Source organism: Rhinolophus hipposideros, assembly GCF_964194185.1.
Source record: "Rhinolophus hipposideros genome assembly, chromosome: 6".
Taxonomy (NCBI): Eukaryota; Metazoa; Chordata; class Mammalia; order Chiroptera; family Rhinolophidae; genus Rhinolophus; species Rhinolophus hipposideros.
This window is the reverse complement of record NC_138052.1, coordinates 50,288,252-50,308,872: the sequence shown is the minus strand read 5'-3', so window position 1 is coordinate 50,308,872 and position 20,621 is coordinate 50,288,252. Positions and strand designations below refer to the sequence as shown.

General features: G+C 35.4%; 2 protein-coding genes across 6 annotated transcripts in view; one reads left to right on the top strand and one right to left on the bottom strand.

Moving 5' to 3' along the window:
* Positions 1-7,833, top strand: part of GPR155 (G protein-coupled receptor 155) — a 40,392-nt gene extending 32,559 nt beyond the window's left edge. For all 3 annotated transcript variants that reach the window (XM_081052377.1, XM_081052379.1, XM_081052378.1), the window contains 3 exons: positions 1,451-1,515; positions 2,774-2,911; positions 5,526-7,833. In XM_081052377.1, the coding sequence (XP_080908503.1) occupies positions 1,451-1,515; positions 2,774-2,911; positions 5,526-5,817 (495 nt within the window). In that variant the 3' untranslated portion in view covers positions 5,818-7,833. The remainder of the gene's footprint in view (positions 1-1,450; positions 1,516-2,773; positions 2,912-5,525) is intronic.
* SCRN3 (secernin 3) overlaps positions 2,921-20,621 on the bottom strand; it is a 32,053-nt gene continuing 14,352 nt past the window's right edge. Inside the window, exons 6-8 of one of the 3 annotated variants that reach the window (XM_081052382.1) lie at positions 17,620-17,782; positions 16,486-16,666; positions 2,921-4,489 (exon numbers count right to left, since the gene is read on the bottom strand). In XM_081052382.1, coding sequence (XP_080908508.1) covers positions 4,466-4,489; positions 16,486-16,666; positions 17,620-17,782 — 368 coding nt within the window. In that variant the 3' untranslated portion in view covers positions 2,921-4,465. Of the gene's footprint in view, positions 4,490-7,814; positions 10,392-16,485; positions 16,667-17,619; positions 17,783-20,621 lie in introns of those variants that run through there. The other 2 variants (XM_081052381.1, XM_081052383.1) reach the window with 2 other exon arrangements.

Sequence of the window (20,621 nt, the reverse complement as noted above, 5' to 3'; positions counted from 1 at the left end):
GAAGTAGACACTATTATCCCCAATTTAAAAGTTAGAAACTAAAATTTCATGAAGTAGTACAGTAGGGGCTATTGTCTTTATGTCAGTATTAAAACAGATGTTTAAGATAAATGACATTTTACATGTTGGAAAATGTTTATGTGCAAATTTCAAAATTTGATTCTGTATTCAATCCTTTAGTTTTTAATTAGAGACGACTAGTCCTCATATTAAGTAGCAGGTTGAAAAAAACACTGTTTGAAATTACTGGGTGTGCCTATTAAATCTGAAAAGAATTGGCCATATGCGTTAGCTAACATCCAACATAGTAGATGTGCCTGCAAGTTTTTCCCTAACATGAATGTCTTGAAATATTTCGAGCTTGTTTTGCCATTATTGTGGGAACAAATGGCTGTGCCCGTTAGCGTATTACAGACAGACATAAGCTTCCCAGGGCTATGTGATACCACCTCACTCTGGTATACTATTTAAGATCTGATTTTGTACTCAACAACTATAAAATACTAGGTTGGGAAAGCATAGCCTCACTCGGCATTTTGCATTTTGAAAGCCCTCTCTAAGGTACACCACCCCAGGACTGGCACAGAAAGGGTCACAAACAGAAGCTACTGCCAGGAATGCTGCATTTGAAATGCTGCCCCACAGCTAGCTTATGGTTCAAGTGCTTCAAAGGAGGGAGGGAGATACAACCCCACCACACCACCCCTACATCCCATTTTTCTCCTGGGGAGATGAGGTTTAGTAGTCAGGTCATTCCCTTTTGGTTCTTTATAGTTTGGGGGTGAAGAAAGGTAGGTCCTTCCTGTAATACACTGCATTCTCCATCCCACCTCCCAGCAGCCCACACTTGGATCCTTACCCACCTGCCTGACTAATGGCAGTTCCCCAACTCCTGTCTCCCCAAGCAGTCCTCATGTCCTGGTCTGTGGCTGGTATCTGGTGCCAGGTTGCATGATCACCCCCAAATCCTTCATGCCCTTTCCCTAAGCAGTAGCCAGTTTCATTTCACATAAACTTTGTTCAGTTGCTCCATTATATTCAGAAGCTATAGCACTTTTAAATTCTATCATTTCTGAAGTTTTAACAGAAAAATAATAAGGAAATAAGTACAATGTGAAATATTTTATTTTAAAAAAGGGAAAAACTCAGAAATATAGCCCTTAAATGTTTCTAGTTTTCTCAGTAAGCTAGCATGCACATGAGGTCACTCATTACTGGCTTATGTCACACGTGATAATCAGCACGACAGACGACTGGAAGGAGGCGGCCACGTACATCTGTCTCCAGGCGCTGGACTTCAGAGGGCCTGCCTTGTGTGTTCCATGTAAAATGTTGCTCGAATCACTTATGGGTTTGCTACCCCAAGCACTAAATTTGGTGGTTTCCATAATTTTTCTGTCTTAAAATTTTATTGTTGTATTCATAACATACAACTTTTTTTCTTCCATAGGGATTTATTTCCTTTGGCATCTTTGGATTGGACAAACATTTGATCATCTTACCTTTCAAAAGAAGGTAAGTTTATTTGAAATAAATCTATTATCTGTAAAGGTAATGACAAAGGCATTCTATTAAGATACTGATATTGTTAAACCTCTAGTGACTAACTGCTAGGAAACCACAGAAAGTGTGAGCTAAACACTACAGGAAGATTATCTCTTGACTCACATATTTGTTGTAAATCTTTGCAGAGAAAATATTGAATTATTAATCTAACATTGTAATTTGCATTTTAACAAGAATTGATAGACGCTGGCTTCTATCTATGCCATTAACTACATAAAGTAAAATGAAACTTGAAAGTGTATTTAAAATGGAAGTAATAGGTGGTGTGCTCCCAACGGTCTGTATTTGATTGTCTTTCGTCTTTGACAACAGGATTTCACTATCAAACTGACAATTTATAGAAAACTCAGTTTTGTTTTTTTCTTTCTAAATTTTTGGGGTTTTACTAGCTTATTGAAGAGTTTCTTTGAATTCAGATCAGGAATTTCTTTATGAAAAATAATGAAGTAGGAATACTCCAACTTGGGGGTAGGAGAGAGAGGCAGTGGGGACAAATCCTTGTACTTCTTCATTTGTTTTCAAAGTCAAAATTAATAGAAACTGGAAGTGGTAATGGAATTTCTCCTACTGACTATATAAAATGTGCCCAGTAATTGGTAACTGTTCTTTCTTCTTCTCCCTTTTCATCATCAACATCATCATCATTATTAAGATATAGTTGCTAAGGTCATAATTCTTTCATGGGGGAGGAAAACCATAATAGGAAAGTCACTGAACTTAGTTACCAGACTTATAATGTTGATCAATTTAAAAAGTCAACAGATTTGTTGTCTGGGTTGGCAGAAAAACAATTGTTCTGAATTCCAGATCCCAGTATGTCTCTTGGGTACTGAGATTGGAACATGATTAAATAAAATGCTTAATCTGTGTAATTATTTTTGAATTTCAAAACAGTAGAATATAGAATCAGGAACCTCATTTATGGTAGAAACTGAAATGGGTCAAATGTGTCTGGTGGGTATTTTACAAAATATTCAAGCCCTCCACTCCACCCCACCTCACCCCCACCCTAGCCTGCTTTGAATAGGAAACCAAATGCCAGCTAAGCATGTTTCTGCTTCAGACACTAATGATGTCTGCGTTGTAGATGACAGCTTTGGTAAATGACAGCTTAGGAACAGCCATGTTGATGGGGTAATAAGCAGGAAGGGTTCTCTCTCAGTGCTTTTCTTTCCTTCAAAACAGCCTCCTTAAATTTTGGTTTCAGACTTGAATTCCTATGGAACAATAAAGAAACAGCAGAAAACAGGGATTCTCCTGTTCCTGAGGAAATAAAAATGACCTGTCAACAATTTATCCATTATCACCGTGACCTCTGTATCCGAAATATAGTCAAAGAAAGAAGGTAAGTATAGGTTCCAGATAACTATATTTTAGATGATTAATTTTGGTTTGTAACAGGTTAAGTAACGTGGTTGTGACTAACTACATGATTGTTCTTTTTAATAACACGCATACATGTAAAAGTTAAAATAGCTGTAGGTCAGTTTATAGTATAAGAAACAGCATATATAAGAGCCATATCACTTTGATTTTTATACTGTGTTTCCCGGAAAATAAGACCTAGCCAGACCATCAGCTCTAATGTGTCTTTTGGAGCAAAGATTAATATAAGACCCAGTCTTATATAAGACCGGGTATTTATTATATTATTATAGTATAGTATAGTATACCTGGTCTTATATTATATGAGACCCGGTCTTATGTTAAAATAATATTAATTTTTGCTCCAAAAGATACATTAGAGCTGATGGTCCAGTGAGGTCTTATTTTCAGGGAAACAGTATTTTTAAATGTCATAGAACTTCCAATTTCCATATAAAATGTGAAAACTTGAGAATGAACCAAAGTGTAGTAGAATATTAACATTCACATTTCATGGTGGCTGTTAATGTTTCTCATAAAATTTTGAGATACATTTAGATTTAGAAGTGATTTTATATTCCCCATCTCCTAGTGGTATATTATTTCATATTGCTAATGATATGGTCAAGAAAATGAAATGAAGTTTCTGTCTCTTGATTAATTCTGCTGCTTATTTTTCACCTCAAGTCATAATCTTCAGTCTGTGACATCGTATTTATTCTTCTAATCCTCAAGGTATAGAGTATGCAGCAGGAAATCAAAAAACAAATGTTATAGTGCCAATATTTTTGGTTGTCATGAAAGAGAAAACAAAACAAAACATAAAGAACCAAATACTTTGATGTCTGTAACTAACAATTTGAAAATGATCATTTAGGATGATTTATTTACATATATTATGCCACTATATTTCATTATAACCAGAAGATAGTCTGGTATAGCTAGTGGAAAGGGGACTCACAGGTGAGGACTAATACTAGAACTCACCTCCTGAATCTGCCGCGTATTAGCTATGTGACATTGGGCAAGTTCAATTCTCCAAACCTTAGTTTTCCTCTTCTTTAAAATATCTGGATCTCAGGGTTGTTCGAATTAGATGACAAAATCTATGATGGACCTAGGCCTGTTTCTGGAAATGGTAAACTATGAAGAAATGTTAATTTTCCACCTTTAAAGGGCTAAACTCAATTATTTCAAAGAACCATCTATGGATAGTTTCAACAATTTAAAACTGCTTTTTAAAATTAAAAAAGGGAACTCCATGTTGGCTCCTCCAGGCCCACTGTGATTGCCGACTGTCAGGAGCTGCCTGGGTCCCAGGTGGCTGAAGGGGCACTGGCTGGTGGCACACTGCTCTGCAGCCTGCACAGCGGCACGTTCTCTGTCTCTTTGTACAACTCCGTGGGCTGTGGTTGTAGCTGCCTGATCAGGCATCAAGAAGCAAATATTATTCCGCTGGTGTCGGATAGAAGGTGTTGGGCTATAAAATAATAATCAGCAAGCAGGAAGAAGGCTCAGACTCAGGTTGTAATATTTAGGCTTCCGTTGAAAGTGACATCTGTAGTTAAAAAGCATGAATAAAGATATCTTATTACTAAGTAAAATACTGATGTTAATATATTGTAATTTTTATGTACTTGAGAAAAATTTTTATGTCTATTAACCGCTTTTCTAATTTTTATATGCACATCTAATATATATTCTCATTTGTGGTTAAATGTTTTAAAATTTTTGTCACCTGTTTCTCATTTCATCTTGATTTTCATCCACAGTTTCCTATTTTTAAGCACTTTAGGTTTTACAGCTTGACTGATGCTTTTGGACAGATTCATGTTGTCTGTTGCATATTTATGAAACGGTACAGAATCATTTGTTGTTGGTTTTTACATTTCTCTTTCCCTTGTTAATTTGTTTATACCTGTGGCTCCCCACATTTGCATTAGGAAGACAAATTTTAAATAATTAAGAAGTAGATTTATAATCGAAGTACATTTTAAAAACCTTAGATTTGTAACAAGATAGATCTCACTTATTCTTTCCTTCCTTCCTAATGCAGCAAATTCCTGACAAACAAATCATTAATATTGTCTTGGCTGCTGAAGGCAAGAAGAAAGGCTACTTGTGGGCACTGTGATAAGCAGAAAAATATAAAGTTTGATTTGAGTAGTTTAGTAAAAATAGTCACTTCTTAAGAACTTGTAAAAAATATTAATGTTCCTGAGACAAATTACTTATGAGTATAATTTATAAAATATATAATACTCAGCTGTCTACAGAATGGATCTGATCATAAAAGGCCATCTAATATAAAAAGAATATTTCTTTGTAGATGAATTTACATTATGATTCATTTTTTGATTTAAGCATTTCCGTTTTCATAAGTATATTATTGGCAGATTTTCTGTCTCCAGTGGGTCTTTCTAGGGTCAGGTGAGTTCAACCCTTTATATTCAGAATAGTTTCATCCTGCCACACTCTTAACTATCATGCTGTCTTTCCCTGTCTCCTTCTATTTTTCCTTGCTTGTCTTCTATCATGCAGTGCTGATACCAGGTTTACAGAACATATGGGTGAATCATTCCTTTGACATACAGGTGTGGTACAAAGAGTTCTGCTGGGACCTTCTGTGGCTGTGACCTGGTGAACTGGCTAATTGAAGTTGGCCTTGCCTCCGACCGTGGTGAAGCTGTGATATATGGAGATAGACTGGTGCAAGGGGGAGTCATCCAACATATCACCAACGACTATGAATTTCGGGATGAGTACTTGTTTTACAGATTTCTTCAAAAGAGTCCTGAACATAGCCCTCCTGCTATTTATGCAACCACTCCCCAGCAGGAAAGATATAAAGAAATTGAGCATTCATCCCTATCCCCTAAGACCTAAATTATGAAGGAGAGAACACCACATGGAGTCATATTCTAGCCCTAGATCTGTTACTTATTAACTGTGTGACCTTGGGCAAATCACAACCTCTCTGAGCCTCAGGTGCCTGTTCTGTAAAATTTGATAAGATGTGTTCCTACCCCATGCTAACGTTCTGTGATTTTATGTGTATGCAAAACACACAGGAAACTGACATAGGAAAAAAGAAAAAAATCAAAATTTAGAAGTTCTGAATGAATATAACTACTCAATATTAAATGTTAATAACTATGCCAACATTTAAAAACATTGCTTCCTGCAACTGTTTGCTATAATTTCAAAATCAATATCCAATTTACTATTCCTTTAAATTGCCAAACGGGGCAGGTATATTGCTGGCAGGACATGGACCTTTAATTATGACAACTTTGCACTTACTGATAGCACTTCCTAAAAAAGAATACTAATGATTCTAATAAGAGACCTTCTAATGCTATTTTTCCTATTTCCTTGACAAATAATACTCATTAAAACTTAAAAGTAGTATATTTTTAAGATTCATCTTTTCTTGCTTTTCTATCCAAAGTACTAATCTGTACCACTAGAAGGGGAATAAGAACTTCCATAAATCTTATCTTCTCCAAAATCCACCAACGGAAGAGTAGTCTAATCGTTAACTTTTGTACTAAAAATAGTAACTAGAACAGATTCATTTAAATTTTGTCAACAGTTATTGCCGTGTGAGGCATCATTTCTGTTTGCACAAAGTACCACAGTGCAGAAGGATAACCCTATTACCTTATTCCTTGCAGTGAAAAAGAAGAAAAAAACTATATATTTCAAGCCAAGAATTTTAAAATTCTAATCCTAACATCTTTTGCATTTAGAATTTAACCTTTGTTAGGTGTCCATGTATAAAACTCTGTAAATTTAAAAATTACTAAATGTTGCCCTCAGACAAGCTTTATCTTCTTCAGTAAAGAGAGATCTAGCCACATGACCTTTGAACCTCTACTTAAATAGTAGGTGTCAGTTTTGGTTTAACTTATTTAAAACATGTTTCAAATATTTATTTATCCACACTTTTAGTTTCTCATATGTAAAAGTCATTTAGAAAATAATTTATAGGGTTAAATCATTGCCCTTTTAATATGTAATTTTTTAAACCTGTATAGGAGCCTAGTATATTTAACAAGTACAGGCATACCTTGGCGATATTGTGAGTTCAGTTCTAGATTTCTACAATAAAGTGAATCACACAAATTTTCGGTTTCCCAGTGCATATAAAAGTTACGCTTACAAAAAAAAAAGGTATACTTACAATATACTGTTAAAATGTACAACAGCATTATGTATGAAAAAACAATGCACATACCTTCATGAAAAACAACTTTATGGTCAAAAAATACTAACCATCATTTGAGCCTCTAGTGAGTCGTAACCTTTCTGTTGGTGGAGGGTCTTAACCTTCAATATGTAAAAAACACAGTATCTGCGACGTGCAATAAAATGAAGCACAATAAAACAAGGTATGCCTGTAAATTATACTTTAGTGTGTAGTATTAACCTATACCTATTTTAAGTTATGAGTTATGAGTAGGGAATGGGGATGTTTTTCAGCAGAACTGTCTTGCTGTAGAACTTTTTAAAAAAATGACCACTCTCATATGTGTAACTCTCAGAATGCTCAGGAGTAAGCATAAAGCCTCGTCGGTGTGCCAGGAGACTTATAGCTACAGTAATGGAGATAATTCACATGCATGCAGGCAACTCAAACATAAGCGGAGAATTTGTTGTGTTTGTGAATAAGTCATACTACACGTGTTCTGTTACTGCACAAACAGCATCAGCAGCATCTTTTTTCATGGGAGACGTTAAAACACTGGGTCAGAATGATCTGTTGTTTCAGATAATGAAGGCTTTTAAGAGATGTTTTTAGGATTAAGGATATGCTAATTTTATTAAATGAAAATATTTGTAACTTTTACTCTTTCACTGACAAAGCAAGTTTCTCAATAAAACACCTATTTTAACTTGCATTGCCACATCTTTTCTATGAGTAATGTGAATAATGCAGAAGCCATCATAGAAGTCTTTCATGTAAGTTTTCAGTGTTTTCTTACAGGGGTCTCCTGAGATCATTCTATTCTTCATTACCCTATAGGATCTATGAACACAGGGCCTTGCCCAATTATGCACTCAGTAAACACTATTTGTTAATGACTCAATATGACATTATCAGTAGAGTCCTTTTCACATGTTTAATATGCAGGGTCACTGCTGGGAAAACTATCTGATCCAATTTTGTTTAAAATCTACTAATCTTCAGCATGATCAATTGTTCTTTTCTTTGTTCTCAGTGAGTAATCCCATCCTAGTTTGAGCTTAAACTTCAGTATTTTTAGAATAAGGTAAAGTGTGCTTGGCATTTTAACAATAACAGTTAATGATCAGTAAGTTTCTAAAAGCCAAAAGAATGTACAACTATTATTTAACATATTTTCTATGCAGCAGAGTACAGCTCTTGGTTTTTGTCCCTTCATATTTCATATCATATAAAATATATTACTGTAGACCATGGACATAGGTAGTCAAGTGATGCGTGATGGTTGGAATTACAGTTCAAGATCAGAAATGTTATGACCATTCTTCAGGAAAAGAGGAGATGATAAATTTCTACAATTGGTATGATAAAAGTAATTTACATTCACTCTATGGAACCTGTTTTTGGCAAATTTTACAAGTAGGCACTAAATTGCCAAAATTCTAGGCTGTGTAATTATTTCTAGGGAAAAAATTTTTGGTTGAAGATTAATATACTAAATGATGTTTTCATCAAATATCAAACAAACTAGCTTTCTCTAAAATAACTCAGTTTATTAGATTATTTCCTCGCTTTATTACAGAATTGTAAATATTAAATCACATCACTTAAAGGTTGACCAAAAACAAAAAAAAGCTTAATTTCAGCTACTACAGTTTTTACTCTTAAGAAACATGAAATTTAAGAAAAATCTTAAATTTTCTAATATATACCACAAGGCGTTAATTACCCACAAAGTACCAAAGCCCAAATACAATATTGGATTTGTAGAATGAAAGTCTCCCAAACTGTTTTATAAATTAATTTACATGTCCTTATAATAATCCTTGTCTTTATTGGGGTAGTTATTCCCATTTTGAATAAGGAAAAAGGCAACAGATTGACCTGAGACTTGCCAAAGGCTACCAAGTTGTACAGATAGATTGTCTATCTAATTTCCTTAACTTTACAGGTAGAGAAGGGGACTGTGTAAATTCTTTACATCAGTACCTGAATGTTCATTTAACAAAATATTTATCTAGCTTGAGTATCAAAGCTTGTGCCAGACACAATGTTGAATACTGCGGATACAATAATAGAAACAAATATGGTTCCTAGCCTTATAAAGCTTCAATTCTACTGTGAGAGACAGATGTAAAACATATAATTACACTTGTGATCAGGATTACGTGTGGCTCTGAGCATATGTAACAAATAACTTGACAATGTGGCGTGGGGAGAACTTCCCTGAGAGTCGTATCAGCAGTACTGTAAAGGATGAAGCTACCTACTTACATAAAGAGGAACAAATGAGATGAAAGGTGCAGGCAAAGAGTACTCAGTACAGACATGATGAAGGAATGGGCACTTTCAAGGAACTGAAAAAGCAACACAGAAATTCAAAACAGCAATTTGAGACACAGAAATGGTATCTCCTAAGATCTTGGTTCCCTTATCCCATTTCCTAATATCCCAGACAAGCTCTTCTAAAATATTAACATAAAGGCCTATTAGGGGCATGGCCAAAAAACTGCTAGATACTTAGAGCTAAAGGCTCACTGGTCAGCCAAGTCTTGACAAAGAGCATGTTTGAATTTAATAAAAGTACATCTGCAGAATTAATTCACTGTAATAATATAACGTAAATCTAGAAAATTTTGTTAAAGCAGTTAGTACTTGCATAAAGCACAAAAAAGTTCACTATGTGAGAATATTTTTCATTACTAATGAAAAATGTGCTTTCTTGTTATAATTGAGAAAATTATTTGAGGACAATACATAATTACAATAAACATAAATCCATGCATTATTATAATTATTTCATGCTTTATGCAGAATTAAATATTTAATTATTGTGATATTTAAAAAGTTATTGTAGCTAAAAACAAAGTAACACTGGTCGGTACCTGATGTAACTAACACCTGGTTCTCCCATGATGTATGTGTCCAATTCCAACATGTTTTTTCTCACCATTTCAGCAATTATATGTAGTTTTAACAGTCAAGCTATAACTTGAATGCTATTAAAGAATAATCATATCTGTTCACAACTAGGGTTATATCATTTACCAAGGTGACTGATTCTGACTTTGAAGGAGATTGCTGACCATTTACATGATCATTAAGAACTAATATTTGACTTGTAAATCCTAATTTCATCTTTTGCACACTGAGGAAAAAGATTAACACATTTATCCACATCAAGATGCTTGTTTTGAAGGATTGATTCCATCTCTTTGAATAGTTCTTTCTCCAATTTCGTCATGTTGTCCAACATTGTTTTGGCTTTTTCCTAAACAATTGAAAAAGCAAAAATAAACACACAAACACACACACAAATCTAACCAAATCTCAGCCAATCTCTACAGACAAGGTTTGTTCATTCAGGTTTCTACTTCTGGTTTGGTTCCCCGCCCCCTCCCCGCATTCTTTAGATATGGAACGAATGCAATTCTTTCAGAAAAATTATTTCTTTAGATTGAGTTAATATATTAACCCAATCTGAATTGTTAAAACCCAATACAAATTGTTAAGTAATTTTTTAGATACTTTTTAGATATAAAAAGATAAGAATGATTATGTAGGATTAGTCTATAAGCAAGAAACCTAAAAGACAACAGGACAATTGAAAATCTTGTATTATTTATGTATGGGGAAGGCGGCTGAAAATTGAGGCTGAGATATTTTTATGATTTTGGATCTTCTACATTTTAAAACAATGTTATCAGATTAGACAAAGAAACTAAAACTGTAATGTTCAAGGGAAAGAGAAACTAAAAGATACTAAGAAGTTACTAGAAAGTGTGCATAATTTTTAAAATTTAAGCCACTATGGGGCAGAACTCCACAAAACAAAGAATCTTAACCTTAACATGGACTTCAATATGACATATTTTCTGAAGAAACTGCATTTCATATCAATGGAGGAAAAATATATATTTTGTCTATAAAGGGTATTGGAATAATTGGTCACCTCTTTAGAAAACAAAGTTAGAATCTCTACTTGATAGCATACACAAAAATAAATTCCAGTTGAATTAAAGAACTAAGTATTTTTTCAAACATATACATACTGGAAGAAAATATTTTGCAGTGAGGCAAGCCTTTTGAAGCATGAAATCGAGATAACTTAGGACTTATATTTGTTAGGAAAGGACTAACAAATATAATTGACTAAATATAAAATTTTTGTCTGACACAGTCAAATTAACTGAGATTAAAAATTTGAAATATGATATAGACAATATTCACTTATATTGCCTCTTTGAGGCAAAAGAAAAAACAACCAAGAAGCAACGGAAAAATAGGCGAAGGAAAAGAATAAACAAGTCTTTTAAAAGGAAATACTAATGGCCAATAAACATGAAAAGAATTTAAACCTCATTAGTAATCAAGAAATGTAAATTAGAGATCCAAGATGGCTGAGTAAACACTGTGCCTGCCTCCTTCTGTGAACAAATTAAAATTACAAATTAAAATTACAACTAAATTACAGAACAATCAACCTAGAGAATCATCTGAAGTCTGACTAAACAGAAGTTTTAGAAGGATATAAAGAAGAAGCCACGTCAAGACTGGTACTAGGGGCAGAGACGGGGAAATGAGTCCCAAACCTCTGTGTGGTGGTTGAGAACCAGGAGGGATATCTTGGCTGTGAGGGTTCCCCCCAATAGAGCAAGGGACTCCAGCCCACTAGCCGCCCCAGCCCAGAGTACTGGTGCGGAGAAGAGGAGCCCCAACAACATCTGGCTGTGTGAAAAACATACAGCCACGTGGCTGGGATGGAAGGTGGTGGGAAACCCAGGCATCCTATTAAAGGGCCTGTGCACAGACTCTCATTCCCAGGCTCCAGCAAAGAGACAGTAACTCGGGGTATTGGAGACAAAGGGACAGACTGAGTTCTGTGACTTCAAAATGAGGGATGGAGGACAGTCGGCATTTTCCCTGAGAGGTCCTCCTTCCATGCAGCCTGCAGGCTAGTGCCATCTTTCCTGTGTTGAGCCCTCCCCCTACGCTTACGACTAAATCTGAATTTGATTGGTCTGGAGAACTCCGAAGCTGCGCCCTGCTGATTCACCGTGATCCCACCCCACTCCTCAACTCCCATCGCACTTTCTCTGCAAGCAGCCAGGCCAGCCCACATTGCACTCTTTCTTAGAAAACTCTCAAGAATCCAACAGCCCCAGGTGGGCGATGACTGGCCTTAGTGTGCTCTGAAACTTTTGCTGAGTCATTCGTGGCTCAGCACTGGCACTAAACCAGAATTTACATTCACCTGGTGACCACAATTCTTCCCCTGAGTGACCTGAGACCTGCCTCACCCAACATGCATAGTGCATGAGGCTTTATCAGTGGCTGAACCTTATGGGAACTGGCAGGTGGGGCAGGCTTCAGGGTGTCCTGGCATTTTGCCAAGCTACCCCACGCCTGGTACTGGTGACAGATGTCCTCGGTTTGCAGTGTGGCCTCTCACACACACCTCCAGGGTTAGCACAGGTAGCAAACAACTGGAAATCGCTTTATAGCTCCTACCAGGTAGTCCCTGGCCGAACATAGGCAGTAGGTGACCTGGGCTGGCACCAGAGGCCCTTGCAAGAGGCCCCAGGACCAACATACTTGGAGTTGGCTACAGACCACAGCAGCACACCCAAAGGGCAGTTTCAACAGGCACCAGAGCCAGCTGGGACAAATCCCACTCAGTGGGGCAAGCCCCCTGCACAGCAGCCTGTAAGCTGTGGGTGTGGCCAAACCCCACAGCCAATCAGCCTGAAGGTAATTCCCACCCAATGATGTGCCGATAGCAACCAAGGCTCAATCTACCATGTTTCCCTGAAAATAAAACCTAACTGGAAAATAAGCCCTAGCATGATATTTCAGGATGACATTTCCTGAACATAAGCCCTAATGCGTCTTTTGGAGCAATAATTAATTTAAGACCCGGTGTTATTTTCGAGGAAACACGATATAACAGGAAGGTACACACAATACACACAAGGGACACTCCTGGAGCACTTGGAATAGAAAACCAGGGAGACTGTGGCACTGGGCCCCACAGGGCACCTCCTGCATAAGGCCACCCAGCCAAGACTGGTAAATGTAGCAGATCTACCTAATACAGAAAAACAAACAGAGAAGCAGCTAAAATGATGAAACAAAGAAATATGTCCCAAATGAAAGAACAGGAGAAAAATCCAGAAACAGAACTAAACAAAATGGAGGCAAGCAACCTACTAGATACAGAGTTAAAACAATGATTACAAGGATGCTCAAGGAACTTAGAACTTCAACAAAGAGAAAGCAGGCATAAACAAAAGACATAGAAACCACAAAAAAGAACCAGTCAGAAGTGAAGAATACAATAACTGAAATGAAGAATGTACCAGAAGAAATCACCAGCAGACTAGATGAAGCAGAAGATTGAATCAGTGATTTGGAAGACAAGGTAACAGAAAACAGCAAAAAGAAGAATCCAGTAAAATAAGGACAGTTTAAGAGACCTCTGGGACATCAAGCGTAACAACATTTGCATCATTGGGGTACCAGAAGGAGAAAAGAGAAAGCAAGGGATTGAGAACCTATTTGAAGAAATAATGACTGAAAACTTTCCTAACTTGGTGAAGGAAATAGATATACAAGTCCAGGAAGTACAGAGAGTCCCAAACAAGACAAACCTAAATAGGCCCACACCAAGACACATTATGATTAGAATTGCAAAGGTTAAAGACAAAAGAGAGAATCCTAAAAGCAGCAAAGAAAGGCAACTAGTAACTTATAAGGACAACCCATAAGATTGTCAGCTGATTTCTCAACAGAAACTCCACAGGCCAGAAAGGATTTGCACAAAATATTCAACATGATGAAAAGCAAGGACCTACAACCAAGATTCTTATTCCCAGCAAAGCTATCATTTAGAATCGAAGGACAAATAAAGAGGTTCCCAGACAAGAAAAAGCTAAAGGAGTTCATCACCACCAAACCAGTATTACAAGGAATATTAGAGGGACTTCTTTAAGATGGGGAAAAAAAATATCAAAATTGTGAATAATAAAATGGCAATAGCTACTAATATAATGTTGTATGCTAGCTATATTTTAAGAAAAATCTTTTTAAAAAATAAAATAATTGGAAAAAAAAAGAAATGTACATTAAAACTACCAGTAGGACAGACTCGCCCTAAGACACAAAAGTAGTGATTTAGAGAGTGAGGACTGGAATCCAAATCTTTATTCACTTCTATATTCAAATTCTATTGTCCTTCTACTACTTTATGTTGTCAATCAATATTTAATACTTATTAAATAAAGCCTAAAATGGTAACAGTTTTCAATATTTTATTTCAATATTACTTAGGAAAATTTTAATCAGCAATTTAGTTTAACATACATTTAATAATAAGCCTACAAAACCCACCTGCTGGAAGCAGTATTGAGGGGTAAAAGGAAGCTGACAATTCCAGAGAACTTATAAGCAATTGGGGCATGTGATGGCGGCTCAGGGAGGAGGAGCGAGGGAAAATCCCTCTGGAGCAAATGATTTTGAAATGTCACTGAGGAACTAGAGCAAAGGCAAGACAAACCAGAGGGCTCATTGAGTTTCACAGTGCTGTGCTGAATCTGGGGGATAATAAAGCAAGTAAGCCCAGGGAGTGGAGGATACCTTTGGCCCCAAGAGATTAGTGGACTCCTAGAACAAACACTTGCCTCTTACTCTATGCCAACAGGCTACAAAAACGTGTTTACACTGGAGGTCTGAAGTGAAAACAAACTGGTCCCAGATAAAGCAACAGCATGTCAAGAATTCATAGCACACAGGAGGTCTAGACAGACTTCTCTGTTTTAAGCATAAGCACTATGAGGGTGGAGAAATATTCCATGTAATAGTACCATGGTGTTTGGTGTATAATAAGTGCTCAATAAGTAGCTATCGATATTACGTTTAATATACTACATTTCTTTAATAAAAGATTCACAACACATTCTCTTTTTTATGTTAGTTTCAGGTATACAAAGCAACGTAATAGTTAGACATTTACACCCCTCACAAAGTGATAACCACCCCCAGTCTACTACCCATCTGACATCGTATATAGCTGTTACAATACCACTGCTTATCTTCCCTGTGCTGTACTTTACATCCCGTGACTATATCATACACATACACACACACACAAGGTCTGCCAATTATACACATACACACACACACAAGGTCTGCCAATTAAGTTCGCGAACTTGTTGCAACAATGTTGCTAACATTTTTTTGTTACCAGAAGGATTATTCATTATGAATTTGTACCAACTGGACAAACAGTTAACTAAGTTTACTATCTGGAAGTGCTGAAAAGGCTGCATGAAAAAGATAGATGACCTGAACTTTTCGCCAACAATTCATAGCTCTTGCCTCACGACAATGCACCAGCTCACATGGCACTGTCTGAGGGAATTTTTAGCCAGTAAACAAATCACTGTATTGGAACACCCTCCTTACTCACCTGATCTGGCCCCCAGTGACTTCCTTCTTTACCCAAAGATAAAGGGAATATTGAAAGGAAGACATTTTGATGCCATTCAGGACATCAAGGGTAATACGACAGCTCTGATGGCCATTCCAGAAAAAGAGTTCCAAACTTGCTTTGAAGGGTGGACTAGGCACTGGTGTCGGTGTATAGCTTCCCAAGGGGAGCACTTCGAAGGTGACCCTAGTGATATTCAGCAATGAGGTGTGTAGCACTTTTCCTAGGATGAGTTTGCAAACTTAATTATCTGACCTTCATATATATATATATATAAAATTATAGTTGACATTCAATATTATTCTACTTCAGCTCTTCAGGTGTACAGCACGTTGGTCAGGCCTCTACACAGTCTATGTAGTGATAAGTAGTGTAGTAATAAGGCCAGTGCCCACCTGGAACCCTACATGATCTTTACAACGTTATTGATTATATTCCCCATTCTTCACAACACATTCTTAACTATTATTTTTAATCGAAGGTAAAAAATAACACAGCTCTACTACAGTCTAAGCATCTAAATTACCGTGTTTCCCCGAAAATAAGACCTACTCGGAAAATAAGCCCCAGTTAAAATCTCAGCCAGACGGACACATTTAGTACGTTATGACAATATTCCAGAAGAAGATAACATGACTGTATTTGAATAAATGTAGATTGTTGTACATGAAAAAATAAGACATCCCCTGAAAATAAGCCCTAATGGAGCAAAAATTAATATAAGACCCAGTCTCATTTTCGGGGAAACATGGTATTTTTAAACCTATTTGTATGTGAAGGAAGGAAAGAAAGCTGAAATTCCAAAGTTCAAAAACAGATTGAATCACATTTTTAAACTATTCTTAATCATAAAACGGAGTGTATAATCTAATCTTACCTCCTTATTATCTATTGCTTCCAATGCCTGTTGATGCTCTTGGTAGAGTGGGTGTCTTCTGTCAGGCTTAATCTTAATATGTGGCTTCTTTTTAACTGCATCTTCAAATTCAAATGTTGGTGAAGTGGTGTCCAACAGTTGTGAAATATTTGGTACAAATATGAAAGGCTTAAAAACAGATCTAGAAGAAAATATTTTATTAAATTGGCCTGTGAGGATATAAAAATATTCAGCATTATTCTAAATCTTCTAAGGTTCCCTCTAATTAGAAATTTCTATTAATTTGTTACATACTAATGCATTCCTGTCTTACTGGCTATAGCCATGCCTGTCTTCCCACATACACTGGGATCTCCTTTACCATACTTTACCATACTTTATTTAGCCTTGTATTCCCATGGACCTAACAAGGGGCCTGGAATGTAAATACTTTCAAATGAAATTTTAGTTCATCATTTTCTACTGCAAACTCCACACTTGGAGGGAAAGAACAATCCTTAATATTATGAATTGAGGATTTGAATTTGGGATGAAAATCAGCAGCAGTTTTAATAAGGGTTTCACAGGTTCCATTCCATTTTCTGGAAAATATCTTTAATAACATGAGAGACTGTAACACTACGAGATAGTGAATATAAGATCATTTCTAAATGTAACGTGCTTAAAGGTTTTTGAGAGATATTAATGACGTAAATCAAAAGTCTATACAAATCCTACTAAACTTGAACTCTTGATATTTTAAGTTTTACATGGATGTATTTTCTAAATGAGTACATAAATCGCCATCTAAATCTTATTATAAATCCTATTATTAATCATCTAATATTGTAATACTGAAATTTGCTTAAGATAACCTATCTACTTTCTTTTCTTGACCATGTTAAATATACTTGGGAAAAGAAGGAATAGGGATGACAAGAAAACTATTAACATATTTTTCCCATAAAAATGAGAATAGTTATGGCAGTGATGCTCATATGGAAATGGCAGAAAAAAACCTGAGCAGAAAATGCGTCCAAAAATTATTTTCATATTTGTGTAACAAAATTTATCTTGACAAAATCATCAACAGACTAATGACTTTATCCTCCCCCCTGTGACCCCTTGCTGGTTTATAGTATTTTGTGACTTTACCTCTCAGGATCAGGAGTCCCTGTAAAGAAGTGAATGCAAGGAAGGCTGGAGTCTTGAGGTAAAATAGAAACCATGCTAGCAGTGGTCAGGAATTCTCCCTCCATATTAATGCCACTTGGTTTATCTCGGAGAATTTCCATCATTATTTCAAAAGTGATGTTTCCTAGGGAAATAATTTTTAAAACCATCAAATATGTATGAATTTGCAGATTGGTATCCTGCAAATATAAACTGCTTTCTCTACTGATAATATGCAACATGAGATACTGGTCTAGGAATAAATTAAGAGACTGTAAACACACCTTGTATCATAACTATTAGATTGGATACATTCCACTGTTGCAAGATATTTTTTAATATAAAATATACAAAGTCTTAAAACCATTAAAACAGGTAAAAATCTATGTAACTTTCTAACAAAAAGGAATCAATATGCAAAAACATACACTATCTCATTGTCCTTACAAAATATTTTAAGGTATATTTAAGTAACAATGAGCCAACAATATCAGTAACTATAAACTGAGTATATCCATTCTGGCAACAAACTATTAAGAGAATATTGTGCTTAGTTTCCCATACTATTTATTCAAGATGTTCTTTACAAAATAACAAATTATTTTTTCTGTAATAATTTCTGTGCCTGAAATTAATACTCTTATATGAAAGTATGAATTGTAACCTGAGTGGGAGTGAAGGAGACAAAACACAATCGTTCATCGAATTTCTATGTATGTAATTCTGCTGGACCACTTTCAAAATCTAAATGTTTATTGTATGTGATGAAAATAGATGGTATCATATTGTTTTATGCTTTTATATGTAAAGTGTGAAATTTTAAGGAGGTTTTTTTAGAAAAATAGAAAATAATCTATTTTATCTCTTTAGCAAACACAACATGTCCATGGTTACAGAGAGCCTCAGAATTCCCTATTTGGAAGGCATTTCTACAAAAAATATAAAAAGCTTATCATGCCTTCAGACACGTCTGCTCCTTTTATACATATCTCTAGTCAAAGATGTAGTTTGCGATCTAACTTCCTCATGACAAGATGAATAACCTTTCTCCTATACAATGCAGTTCTCTAAAAGTAGCTAAAACACCTTCTCACATGACATAATTCTCTTCTCCAAAATTTATGACTCTCCGTTCCTCCTGAGTCAAATTAAAACACCTTCAAATGAAAACTTACTACTAAACTTAACTGAAATGACCTTTTCCTCTCTGTCTATAAGCATTCTTGCTCCTTTGTCTACAAATTCTCTAAATACGAGAATGGGATTTTTCCCTGTTTACCTCTCATTTGTTCAATAAATATTTATTGAGGGCCTTTTAATGCCAGGCACTGTTCTAAGCAACAAAGAGAAAGAGAGATGGGCAGACAGACAGACAGACAATGACATAGACATAGATATGTAGATCTGTGAATATAAAGAAGTGAAAGTCCCCTGATCCAATTTCAACTGAGGTAACCACAGTTAACAATTCAAAAAGGATCTTTCCTGAAGTTTCAGAATAGGTTTAAAAGCTTTCCTTTGGATAAACACAATAAATTCTTATTATCAGAAAAAAACTGGTACCAGCAAATAGCCACTTAAAGCAATACATTTAAAATGAGAATCAAAATAATGGGGTAATAACTCTGTGTAGTGCCAGGTAGGTATTGTTGAATAACTATAATGTACACACAATATTACACATAATATTGTATGTTAGCTATATTTTAATAAAAATCTTTTAAAAATAAAATTTTTAAAAAGGCAAAAGCAAAAATAAAAATAACAAACAAATAAATAAAATGAGAATCAAAATGTCATGGTAAATAGTGAAGGAAAATGATGGATTGAGTCTTTAAAGTGAAATAAAAACATAAAAGTAAATTTATATAAGCTTACAGTTAACAAAATTTAGGTTAAAATTTTAACATGCTAATTCATAAAACAAAAAAGAATCAAGTGTAATTTTTCCAACAAAAGGGTAATAGAATTCGACTTTATTGCAGCATGATCATAAAGATACTGCAAAAATATTTGAGGCCTTCGTCAAATTTCTCAAGTCCCTGTGTTAGTTCTTTAATAGTCAAACATTCGTTTTTTGAAGCAATTTGTCATATATTGTACTCAGTTTTTTCTTCAGTTCTTAATAGGTCTAACTCTCTGCCCCATTTTTCATGTGTCTATCAATGGCTTTGTATGTGACTTAAGCAATTATCCAACATTACTTTCATGGACTTCTTGAAATCTTGATTCTTTAACAAGACTTTCAGTTTCCATTTTATTTTGTGTTGTGTATTGTTTTATTGAATATTTAATAATTATTTAGAAATTGATCAATAAAAGTGCTGACAGTAGAGGAAAGGTAGCGTTAAGCAGGGAAAGATGTTGGAACGAGGACTAATTTTATAAACAGACAGCTCATCAGGGATTATCTTTATGTTTAGGACTACTTTTGCTTCCCTATGCAACCCTTGTAACTTTGGGGTATCAGACTGAAAACTCAGACAGAATGGACATCCTTCCTAACATCCATCCATCACAGCTCTCTGCAATCTTTTGCTTCATTAACCAGCTGATATGTGACTAAAATGAGGTCATTAGATGTCAATTCTCTCCTAAAATAATCTACAGTTTTAATTCAATTCCAGTCAAACCCCAAAAAGATTCTTTTGGAGACAAACTGAAAAAATTATTGTAAAATTCATCTGGAAAAATGAATATTCAAGGAACATTACCAGGAAAATTCTGAAAAAGTAGAGTAATAGGAGGTACTTGTGCTACCATTTAAAAAAAACAGTATTGTAGAGTGGAGTATGTCAGACAAAGACAGATGCAATGTGGTTTTGCCTATGTATGGAATCTACTTAAAGAACAAAATAAATGAACAAACAAAACAGAAACTCATAGATACAGAGAAGATTTTAATGGTTGCCAGGTGAGAGGGGAAGTGGGTAAAAAAGGGGAAGGGATTAAGAAATGCAAATAGTTGCTACAAAGTAGTCAAT